Raw genomic sequence first — 13,111 nt, forward strand, 5'->3', positions numbered from 1 at the left:
ATATAAATAAAATTTGATTTAGTCTTCTAATAAACAGAAAGCTTTCCAAATTCTCAGTTGTAAATTAAGGAATATCTGAGCAGAAGGTTTTCTTAAGCAATAAATGAAATTTGTATATGCCCAGCAGTAAGAAAGACATATTAATATACATTTTCAAACAGTAGCATATTTATAATTATGACCAATTCCTCCTGATGTGTGAGTTTTTTTCCTCAACATACTGGATACTATCGTGTATATTTGATATTAATAAGCTTGAACTGGTATAAATTAGTAGTCTTGGAAACATTTTTGGTTGAGATTATATAATTACCAAGTATCTTTAGCATTTTATATTGCACCTTCTATTTATGTCTCTAAAATTTTTTCAAAGACTCAAGTTAAAAAATTATTCTAGAATCTTAAAAATGTCTGTCACCTTATATTAAAAAAAATGAAAAAAGCTATTTTCAAAGTTTTCTGCACTTTTAGATATCAATAGAACTAAAAATTTCCCTAGACTTTATGTAGCTTTTCCAAGGAAGAAACCTTTATATGGTACCATCTATGTGATATGGCCACTCACCTCTTTGTACCTCTGTGATCAGAAGGAACAAAGGTCAATCACATATCTCCAGTATTTGGAAGACAGCATCCTCTTTGTCTACCCTGACCACTGCAAGCTATGTGCAACTTACTCCTGAAACACATGAATGACTGCCTGCCTTGGGGCTGGGGAATGGAAGATAGGTAGCTGTTACTGTGCTAAGAGTTGACATTGACCAAAATTAACCATTTTCCCCAGGGCATTACAAGCCTTCAGTAGACTCTAGACTTCTAAAGTGGTTATACTAGACAGATTCTGCGGGTTCAGTTGTTGTGTAGGTTGGGAGACAGGTTCCTGGTGCTCCCTAACCCACCATGATCCCAGAATGCTCTGGCATTTTGCCTTTTGTAGTATTGTTTCCACATCTCTTCATTTTAGCAGTTTTACAGAATAAGAATATTAATTTAACAATAACTGATATGTCTTGGACCTTGATCTTTCCTGGGATAGAACTAAATTTTCCTTGAATTGTCATACAAAATAAATAATTAAAAAATCTCAGCCATGCATACTGCTTGCAATTTTGCATTTAGTAGCAGCAGCAGCAGCCCCTCTTAAGTCAGATATATATTCTTAAGCCAGGTAACAAGTATATAACTGTGACATATGTGTTAATAATCTCTTCGCAGGTGGAACAATGTACTGGTGCACAACTGTGTTCTTTTTACATAGATATTCAGATAACATAAATTTGATGAGATTTCCTAAGACTGAATGCTATAAACAATGGTCTGCCCTTGCACTGCTGGTCTGTAGTCCGAATGTCTTTGTCTTGCCTTTCCAGTGGTCTTTCAAGAGACAGTCAAGAAACACTGAAGCTATATAAATGGAAAACTGAATTTAAGTCTTAGCTTATAGTCATTCCAGTTTTTAAAACATAAATATGTTTGATCATTTTAGAAACTTTTAAAAATCAAGTTCATTGGTATTCTGACCACCCTTTTTTCTTAAAGATTTTTTAAAAATTATAGAGCCAAAGAATATTATTTAAACCATATTAGATAAGCCAAGCAAATAAAATTTAGATAATGATATCCTAAATTATACAATACTAGTGTAACTAGGACAGTTCCATTGTAGAAAGATAAAAAGTTTGGAAATTACCTAAATGGAATAAAAATCTTATAAGATGAAGAGTGAAGTGACTTAAAATCATTTCAAATTTTATATTTTTATCATTCAGACCTTTGAATTAGAGACTATAGTATCAGGAACCATGTTCCATATATTGCCACAAAATTCTTTTTTTCCATATATTCAGAAAAATTGTGAAATTTTGAACTAAAATTAAGTAAAAGCTAACTTACAGATAGTATTTTCTGAAAAAGTGATACTAATATGTTAAAATAATATAAATTTTAAATAGTGAGGTTTGATGGAAAATATTATAATTTGCATAATAAAAAGTTAAACAATTATGTCCTTCAGTTACATCTAGAGTTGGCTCAGAGTCCTTGTTCTCAAACAGTTAAATACACTGAACAATCTGTACTTCTCATTTTTTAGAACATGTGAGTACTCAAGGTTTCACTTTATTCTACTTGGGGATGAAAAATTTTATCCCATTTTTTTAGAATGTTTGCATTAAACAGATTCATAACGAGAGCAAGTAGCAAATTTTCCTCCAAGTAGAAATGCTGATATACTTTCTTAACATTGGTAGTGTGTAAGACAGTTTAAAAGAATCTTTATAAAAGTTACGCAAACTAAATTATGTACATTAATGTTATTTGTTCAGGCTGCCTTAGAGAAGGAATGGCTTGCTTTAGATTCCGCCCGCTTCCCTTCACAAACACTGCTTCTTCCAAACCAGCTGCACTGGCCAAAGGTAACATGTCATGGAAATCTCTTAGTGCTCGATCTTTGCTCATTTCTTAAGGTTATGCTATGCTGCAGTGATTAATAATACAATTTATTGACTTGAAAAACACAATTACTTTTAGAAGCCTCTGACTTCCTCCTCATCCCCAGATGTAATTTTTCATGTAGCTTTTCTTTCATTTGCTCCTAATTTTTTTTTCTTTATTTTGGATTTCTTTCAACACTTTATTTCACAGTAGCAAAAAAAAAAAAAATATGATGTGCTTCAGCTGCATAAAATCACTCGTTTACAGCACTTTAAAAATACAAAAATATGCATTAAAAGGGCAACAGCTGAAGATTCTCAGTCAGAGGTCAATAGACTGTAATATCTGTTATTTATTTGATAATCTTTGAAGTTTTTGTTTTCTGAATTTTTTAATGATCTTTTCAATTAATCATTTTGTATATGCAAACTATACAAAAAGCATACCTCTCACCACAGCAAGAAAGGACATTTGTATGGCTAGTCTATAAATTTCATTTTATTACAATTTTTAATTTTTATATGTTTTTCTTAAACTACTCAGTAATATGCATGTAAAGTAATACAATATAAATGTTAGATTTTTTTCAATTTATTTATATGTATGTACATTTTTTTCTGGAAAGTTCTCTGGAATCTTAAAATATGATGATACTTCACTTAATTTACCAAGTCATCCAGCTCAAGCATGGCTATGTAATGAGAAAGAAAATTTGCTTTCATCAGAACACACACAATTTAATAGTAGGTAAGTTAAATTGCTCTTTTAGAGGATCAAACTTAAATGAATGACAAAATATTATACTCCTTACAAAAATAGGAAGATTATGAGAATATGTATGAATTTGCTTGCTTAGAACATGGTAGAGCATTTGCATTAAAAATTTAATGATTTTATGAAGTTTTCAGTGTAAGAAAAATGTGTGACGTACATTCATTAAAGCAAATACAAAGTGTCAGTGAAATAATATTATTAACTGTTGTATACAAATGGACTTTTAAATACTGCTATATAGGTAGAGATAAGAGTTAGAATAAAAATTCCAATGTTGTTTCTTTCGACAATAGGATTGAAATATGCTTCAAGTAATTGAAATGTAAACATTTTAAATTAATGGCTGACTTTTATTACTTTGCAAGATAAAGTTTTTTCTGTAACTTAAATATATTTTATTTCCAAGTGTGAGACAACATAAACAGCTTGTAGTTTTAAAAAGTGCTGATATACTTGTGTTGATTCAGTCAAGTGTGGTTTTTGTCCTATTGCTAGATCAGAAAATAGAACTTTATCCAAACCACCTGAAGCAAAGACCAGCAGAAAGAGTCTGCTAAAGTCTGAAAAAGAAGAAAAAATTTCAGAAGAATGGTATGTAGTTCGTTTAACACTAACATATTAAGAAATTTAGATACTTTTAAATATCCAAAACAGGTATTTTTCAAGATTTCAAGAATATCTCTATTAGTTTTTAAGAAACTATACCTCTGTTAAATTTAGATTCTTAAGTGGAAATTCAAATTTGTTTTGGTATGATATAATTCAGATATGTATGTTTATATGTATATGCATAATATAAATATAGTCTGAGGATTTTTGCCTTTATTAAATTTGATCTTTCAATAGGGGTTTTAAGGATATTTCTACTGCTCAGCAGATGCTGAAGAGAGCACAGAAAATGAAATCAAAGAAATTAAGGAAAAAATTAGGTGGGTAATCAATGCTCAATAACTGTGTATCTGACATTGAAAATATAATCATTTAAACTATTTTTAGCAAATTGTATTTAATAAGCATAGAAATAAAATGCACCGATATGAGACTGTCTAAGGAAATATTACATAAAAATAATAAGAAAAATGTAGAGAAATTTATGATATTGCATTTAATGATTTATTATACTCTTAAATACTATTTTTACTTTCCCCAGTTTCTTATCTGCTTTGCTATTGATTATTCTATCTATTGTGCACTGAGAATTATGCTGTAATTGCTTTCTAAGCTGGTTCGTCTCAGCAAATGGTGGTTCTAAAGAGCATCTGCTTCACGTGCTTATTCCTCTGTGTGCTTTTAAATGGCTTGATTATTCTATAAACTATTTCCGTGCATTTATCAGTTCCATGAATATCAGCTTTGACACTTTGGGAAAGGAGCACAGTGTATATCTTTTGTGGTTATGCTGAACTTGCAAAATGTTCAAAGGCATCTTTCTTCCGTCCCACTTGCCAGGCTCTTCAAGTCATTTGTCTTTATTTGGACACCTCTAGTTATTTTATTAAAATTACCTAATATGTGGAGTAATTTCTAGATATTAGAGCAAGAAATAGGTGGTTAATGAATTGATAGCTATAATTAAGACAATTTAAGTTATTTGTATATTTCATATAACTTTGTGTTTACTCGTGGACTCATAGGCTCAATATAAGTAACATGACATTCTTTTCTATCTGCTTTCTCTCATTCATCAATTTTCTTTATAAAAATCTTAATGTCAGTGAAATGTTTCCATAAAAGTACCATTACTCCTGAGACAAGCAAGGAGTCTGTATTTATCCTATAGTTCTAGCTTATACCAGTATACAAAGAAACACTCAGATTAATTTTTACCTTTATTAATTTTCTATTTATTACTTTGATCAATTCAATTCTAGAATTCTAAGAAATATATGTGTGTGTGTATATACATATATAATTGTTAGAAACAAAATAACCAAGATACTGTTGGTTTCTGAGGAATAACTGATATTTGTTAACACAGCAGTTACTAGCCATTGATAAATTACTGATGACTCATTTTTATATTCATAAATGTTCAACTTTCCTTTTTTGGCCTTATATAGTGATATCTTGATTTTATCTTTTATCTGTTTAAGAGAAGTGTGATTTTTTGTGTGTACTCAAAGATTTTTACATTTAAAGAATTAAAATATCAATCCTTTTCAGAGAAAATGTCAATATTTGCTTTGTGATCAGATTGTTTTGTGCATCCTGTACTCTTATGTTGTAAACTCCTACCCAGCCCATCCGGGCTCTGTGACCTGAACACTCTGAGGTGGTTACCCAGGGAAATATAACCCCAAAACCCTTAAAAATAGTGAGACTCTCCTCCAATTCTAGGGAAGTGGAATTCAGTGCATTAATTCAGGGTAGTTTGATAATGTTATATTGCCTTGATGGATATTTCTACTCACTTTCAACAGTATCAAAAGCAATATTTAAAAAATGTTTTGAGATTAATAAAAGTTACTGAAATTCCTGGAGCAAGTTCAAATACCAAAAGTAGCTTAAGAACTGATTCAGCCAATGTTCAACACATATTTATTATTTATGTTCAAGATCTAATTTTTTAAATTATTTATAGTATTTGCAATAGTCTGTGATAGTGAAGCTAAGGAAAATTTTGTCTTGTTAGACTCTGTCTCTGGAAATATATAGGTCTTTCTTGCTATTTCTAGTAATTGAGTTTTTTTTAGATTGAGTACATTTTTAATAAATCAGTATAGTAGGTAATATTTTTAGAAAAATTGTAATAAGGAATATATGCTAAACAAAAATAAAAATCACTGTGTGGCCAAAAATTAGACATAATATTATGAAGCAAAAGTTAAACTTCTTTTTATATGTCACAAGGGGGCATGATAGGGTAACAAAAGAAAAAGGATAACCAGATATTCAACCTAACAGGTATATCTTAAATTTAGCATTTTGCCAGTGGTCATTAAGCATGACCTGTTAGGTGAAGATCCAAAATGGCAATCATATAATTTTTATAGAGATATTTACTCTAGTTACATGATTGTAAGCCAAATCACATTCTTATTACTGTGTGAGGTTTTGCGTCTTTATATTAAGCTTTTGTTTTGTTTCTCAAAATAGTGTTTTATCAAAACACTATCAGATTGATGAAATGAAACAAATTTTCAGAAATTTGCATTCTGAAGTGTAAAACAAAATGATGACCTTTAAATCCTTCTTACTCTTTTTCTCTACTCCCCCTTCACCACATATATCCAGAATAGATATAGTCAAGGTAAGATTAAAGATGAAAAAGAACATCAGTGGGATCCTGTACAATTATATTTTAATCTTTAGTAGGTAGATGATGTAGCATTTATGTCTTTTTGCATATGTGAGCAAATAATTTAAGACTCTGTAACTCAGTCTTTCTTCTTATAGAATAAAATTTTTTCTAGTGTTAATGCAATCAATTACTGTATGCAATTAATTAATGAGTTGTGACATGCTATTAACTAATTTGGGCTACTCTTATAGCTCAGTTGGTAAACAATCCGCCTGCAATGCAAGAGACCCCAGTTCGATTCCTGGGTCGGGAAGATCCACTGGAGAAAGGATAGGCTACCCACTCCAGTATTCTTGGGCTTCCCCTGTGACTCAGCTGGTAAAGAATCTGCCTGCAATGTAGGAGACCTAGGTTTGATCCCTGGGTTGGGAAGATCCCCTGGAAAAGGGAAAGGCTACCCACCCCAGTTTGCTGGCCTGGAGAGCTCCATGGACTGTATAGTAAAGAGTCTGACATGACTGAGCGAATTTCACTTTCTTTGACATTCACTTTCTTTCCCTTTCAATTTGACTCTAATGGCCATAATTTTAAACTTTTATTACTTAATGCATTTAAATTATATTTTAAACATTTTAATTCTGTTAGATACTTTAAAATTTACTAGTAATTTTCAAATATACAGTTATATATGTGTATCTCTTACATGTCCAACTTGCCAACTTGAAAATTTCAGGCCACCAGAGGGCAACATTGTTCATAAAACCGCGGGAGACTAACCAGCTCTGTGGATTTAATCACTCAGTCCTGACTCCTTGTGATCCCATGGACTGTAGCCCGCCAGGCTCCTCCATCCATGGAATTCTCCAGGCAAGGGGCCTGGAGTGGGTTGCCGTTTCCTTCTTCAGGGGATATTCGCAACTCAGGGATTAAACCCAGATCTCCTGCATTGCAGCAGATTCTTTACTGTTTAAGCCACCAGGGAAGCCCCATTTGTTTGTTTGTTTGTTTGTTTGTTTTTTCCAAGTACTTGTTTAGCTTTCATCTGACACTTATTATCATTAATTTATAATCACATCTATTTTTTCCAGCCTCCTCTGTCCATGGAATTCTCCAGGCAGGAATACTAGAGTGGATAGCCGTTTTCTTCTCCAGGGGATATTCCCGACCCAGAGATTGAATGCTGGTCTCCTGGGTGTAGGGAGAGTGTCAGATGGGACAGTCAGAGAAGAGAAAATTAAGTGGAATCCCTTCAGTTTAACAAAGCAGTAATCCTCAAGGCGGTGGGGCATAAATGTAGAAGTATGGAAGCATTAATCCAAATTTCATACTGTGAAAAACCTTATAGCAAGTTGCTCAGTTGTTGATGATGCTCTTAAAAATATTTCCTGTTTGAATCTTGTAGGTATATTTATTTAACCGAGGGTTATGTCAATAATATTTGATTAAGATGAGAGTGAACATAGGACAAAAGGTAGGGGGTTAGTTATTTGAAGAAAGTTGCAGATAGGAGCAAGGCAATGGCAGCCCACTCCAGTATTGCCTGGGAAATCCCATGCACAGAGGAGCCTGGTGGGCTGCAGTCCATGGGGTCAGTAAGAGTCGGACATGACTGAGCGACTTCACTTTTACTTTTCACTTTCATGCATTGGAGAAGGAAATGGCAACCCACTCCAGTGTTCTTGCCTGGAGAATCCCAGGGACGGGGGAGCCTGGTGGGTTGCCCTGTATGGGGTCGCAGAGAGTCAGACATGACTGAAGTGACTTAGCAGCAGCAGCAGATAGGAGAGAAATACCACTCAGGTTACTGATTAACGGAGAAAAAGGGGCTAAGAAAAGCAAACAGTGTGGGAAGCCTTCGGAGGACTTTTAATATTGGTGACTTCCATTAGGATAAATTAGGTCGTCTGCCAGAAGAGAGAGGATGGGCAGAAGAAGGGTGAGGAGGAATTAATTGAAAGCCATAGGACGGAATCTAAAATTGTGAGGAGTTACCATGATTGACTCACTTTAGCATTGGGTTCTAATCGTTATCTGTAGTAAGTCATTGCTCTTTCCCTCATGATGGACCTAAGTGTGAGCCAGTGATGACTGATCTTGTGTTTGCTGGTTTTTGTTTTTGTTTTTGTTTTGTTTTTTTTTGTCCTCTTGTCATGTCATGGACAAAAGTGATTTCAGAATTTGGTGATCTGGGTAGGAATTTAGCAGATAGCCAGTGAAGTTTGGAGGTTAGTACTGCAGTGAAGAACATCATGTGTGAAGTGAGAGTTGCTGGTTTATTGAAAATCTAAGGGTCAATATCCTAAATATATCATAATTGGTAGCAAAACTGAGATGAGCCAGATGGAGAAAGAGAGTGAGTGACTGGTTTTGGTGTGGAGCTTTCTTCAAAGAGGAGAGGTCTGTGTGTAGGGATTTTAGTGGAGAGCGAATGGGAAGTTTAAGGGCTAAGAATGTAAGGGTGAAAACATAAGATGGCTTTCCAATATTTATCATATTTATGCATATCAAATTTCAGAGTTAGAAGAAAGATAAACCAGATGAAGAAAAGAAGGTAATTTCATGATAAAGATAGAACTCTCATTAGGGATATTGGGCTTTCCAGATGGCTCAGTGGTAAAGAATCTGCCTGCAATGCAGATGACCTGGGTTCAATCCCTGAGTCAGGAAGTTCCCCTGGAGATGGCTCCCACTCCAATATTCTTTCCTGGGAGATACTAAGGACAGAGGAGCCTTGTGGGCTACAGTCTATGGGGTGGCAAAGAATCAGACACAACTGGGCACACACAGGTGTGTACACACACATTACTAGGAATAAGAATCATCTTGCAGCTGTTGATAATGCCTAGCACAGTGTCAAGTCCATGGAAAGCATTCAATAAATATTTGCTGATCCCATGTGAATGAAGAGAAAAGCTTGAGACTGTGTTGGAACCATTTAGTTATAGCCAAGAATTAAGCCATATAGAAAATAATAAAAGCTAACTTTTTAGTATGAATTAAGCCGTTCATGAGCTATGGCAAAGAGATCAGGTTGCCAAATGATGAGACAATTAAGACATGTTAAGGAGGAAGGATCAAAAGGAAACAGCTTAGACAAAACTGACAAAGTGAAGTTTATTGCTGATTTATTTTGTTCACCTCAGTGATTCCCAAAAGGAACTTAAAAGAATTTTGATTAAATGTTACTTCATTGTGCTCTAAATAAAACAATAATAAAACTTATTTGAACACTAAAACCATAGAGGACTCAGTCTCCACTTGTTCCCCACCAAATTCCCTGAACCTAATACCGTAGTGGCAGTTTAGTTGCCAAGTCGTGTCCGACTATTGCGACCCCTTGGACTGTAGCCTGCAGGCTCCTCTGCCATGGATTCTCCAGGTAAGAATACTGGAGGGGGTTGCCGTTTCCTTCTCCAGGGGGTCTTCCCAACCCAGGAACTGAGTCCAGGTCTCCAGTATTACAGGCAGATTCTTTACCAACTGAGCTATGAGGGAAGCCCTATATTATAGTCATTTAGTGTATTTTAGTGTATTTTGTAGTCATTTGAATACTATAGTAGATGTTCAATAAATATCTGTTAAGCAGATCAGCAGTAAGTTAAACATCACTAAAGGCATATAACTCCGTGTATGTGTATGACTGTGTGTGTAGTTTATAGTCATTTAAAATATATGTTTGAGAAAAAGTGAAAGTCTTAGTCGATCAGTTGTGTCCACCTCTGCAAACCCATAGGCTAGCCTGCTAGGCTCCTGTCCATGGACTTCTCCAGGCAAGAATACTAGAGTGGGTAGCCATTCCCTTCTCCAGGGGATATTCCTGACCCATGGGTTGAACCCAGGTCTCCTGAATTGCATGAAGATTCTTTACCATCTGAACCACCAGGGAAACCTATATTTGAGAAAGAAAGAAAAGAAAGTGAAGTCGCTCAGTCGTGTCCAACTCTTTGCGACCCCATTGACTGTAGCCTGCCAGGCTCCTATGTCTATGGAATTTTCCAGGCAAGGATACTGGAGTGAGTTGCCATTTCCTTCTCCAGAGGATCTTCCCAACCCAGGGATCGAACCCAGGTCTCCTGCACTGCAGGCAGACTCTTTACCGTGAGAAAGCAAATTTAAATTAGTAAATAATACTCATTATTAAATAATGAACTATAGTCATTCAAACTTAACATAAAACTTATTTTACACTATTGCTCTGAATGGCACATAGAGAAAATGGATAATAACCAGATTTTCAGATTTTCATGAATGTCATTAGTAAGATAAACCAGTGAGCTAAGTTTAGGATTAAAGAAACTGTAAAGAAATTGCTTGGGATCTTTACAGATTGAAATAAAATTATTTTATTTCATAAAATCTGTCAAGAGATTGAAATAATTTTAAGGCTATTGTAATGCCTAAAGAAAATTGTTACTTGAATGAAGTAATAGATATAAAGTGTCAAGCACAGAATCACATACATAATAGAAGCTCAGCTTACTTATTGTTGTTGTTCAATTGCTAAGTCATATCTGACTCTTTATGATCCTATGAACTGCAGTTTACCTATAGGTTTCTCTAAAATGACAAAGATGTATTTACAACCTATTTCTCAAATACTGGGCAAGTCATACTTGGAGATAGAAAAATTTAAAAAACAGCAACATAGACCTGCCATTGATGATTGCTGAGGAGTAGATTTAAATGACTTTGGAATGGTCTTTACAATATCCTGGCTTTCTTACTCACTTGTGTATTTTTTGAAGGTAGCAATGGTATCATTCATGGTGGTCTCTCCAGGGACCATTAGAATCAGGTGATGTTTTTCCCATCTAGAATTACTCTATTTTTGGTTTCTTATCATTATTCCTTATTATTCCCTTTGCAACTTGAGTTATTTTAAACCCATTTAAGGTGATGTAATCAGAATGCTTTGAAATAAAAATAGTATTATTTCTGTGCTCTTGATGAATAAAATGATCTTATTAAGTAAATTAGGGCTTCCCTGGTGGCTCAGACAGTAAAGAATCTGCCTGCAGTGCAGAAGACCCAAGTTTGATCCCTGGGTTGGGAAGATCCTCTGAAGAAGGGAATGGCTGCTCCCTCCATTATTCTTACCTGGAGAATATAGAACTAGACAACTCTTCTAAATATTTTATGTGTTGAATTATTTAATCATGATAGTAGTGTGAAGAAAGTACTGTCATTATCCATGGTTCACATATGAAGAAATAAAGTCAGGGAGAGCTTATTATTTGCCCAAAGGAGTACAGGAGAACTTGGAGAAGATCCACTGCTTTGATCTCACGTGCTGTATTGAATTAAATGAAGCCAAGTATGGATGGAATAGTCTGTTCCTTTATATCCTACCTTATTCTAGTAATGAGTTAAGATCTTTTTCAGGAAATGTTATTTTTTTTATGTTGTAATTATCTGTTTAGTAGCTGCCCTTTATTGAGTACCTATCTACACTTATGTCTTGATGCTTTGCCCACAATTAATTTGCACAGTAATATTTCAAAGTTAATATTATTGGACACAAAGGAAGCAGAGGGTGGGACCAATTTGTCCAGAATCATACAACTAGTAAAAATTGGAGCTTGGATCTAACCTAGTTTTGTACAATTATAATATCTCTTGTCAGGAAATAGAAACAGATCAAATGAAAAGGCCAGAAAGGAGAATGTGTGGAAAAATTAAAGGTTATAATAATGTATCATAGAATAAAGTGAAAGTGAAGTCGCTCAGTCGTAAACCCCCACTTCCCTGAATGACTGATGCTCTTTTATTGAAACACGCATTTGTTTTTGGCTATGTGGCGTCTTCTGGTTGCGGCGAGGGGCTGCTCCTTTGTCGCGCTGCCCAGCCTTCTCACTGCAGGGGGCTGTCTTGTCGGGAGCAGGGGCCCTAAGTGCACAGGCTTCCGTGGGTGTAGCTCCGGGGCTCCAGGGCACAGGCTCAGTAGTTGTGGCACATGGACTTAGTTGCTCAGTGGCATGCGGGATCTTCCCGGATTAGGGATTGGACCCATGTCTCCTGCATCGCTAGGTGGATTCTTTACCACTGCGCCACCAGGGACGTCCGCTACTGCTCTTTTTAACATACCAGTATTTGTTTACTGATTTAAGTGATATATAATACTTGTTCAATTGAATATATAGTTATTATTATTATTGATAATTCATATTGAATTCATATAGAAGCACCCAACTCTTACAATACCTTGATCGCTTACAATGATGCTGCTGCTGCTGCTGCTGCTGCTAAGTCGCTTCAGTCGTGTCCAACTCTGTGTGACCCCATAGACGGCAGCCCACCAGGCTCCCCCATCCCTGGGATTCTCCAGGCAAGAACATTGGAGTGGGTTGCCATTTCCTTCTCCAATGCATGAAAGTGAAGTCGTGTCCGACTCTTAGCGATCTCATGGACTGCAGCCTACCAGGCTCCTCTGTCCATGAGATTTTTCAGTCAAGAGTACTGGAGTTACAGTGATGAGATGTTTCCAAATATTGACTGATATTTTCCCTAATCTGAAAAACAAAATCTCTCTGAAACGTGTGAATCATGCTTAGTAAGGGTAAATTATAACTGGAAGACTAGTGGAAATCTTCAGCATACTCATACTTGAGAATAACTGCAAATATTCTGCTTTTCTAATTCACATTTTTAAAAAAACATGCTATC

The 13,111-nt window shown here is 35.1% G+C and overlaps 1 protein-coding gene across 1 annotated transcript in view; it reads left to right on the forward strand.

The window, feature by feature from the left end:
* Positions 1-13,111, forward strand: part of LRRIQ1 (leucine rich repeats and IQ motif containing 1) — a 211,204-nt gene that overhangs the window by 133,982 nt on the left and 64,111 nt on the right. Inside the window, exons 19-22 of the mRNA XM_005679778.2 lie at positions 2,325-2,414; positions 3,059-3,180; positions 3,703-3,798; positions 4,054-4,136. Of these exons, the coding sequence (XP_005679835.2) occupies positions 2,325-2,414; positions 3,059-3,180; positions 3,703-3,798; positions 4,054-4,136 (391 nt within the window). The remainder of the gene's footprint in view (positions 1-2,324; positions 2,415-3,058; positions 3,181-3,702; positions 3,799-4,053; positions 4,137-13,111) is intronic.

The sequence above is a fragment of the Capra hircus genome, chromosome 5 (genome assembly GCF_001704415.2).
Source record: "Capra hircus breed San Clemente chromosome 5, ASM170441v1, whole genome shotgun sequence".
Taxonomy (NCBI): Eukaryota; Metazoa; Chordata; class Mammalia; order Artiodactyla; family Bovidae; genus Capra; species Capra hircus.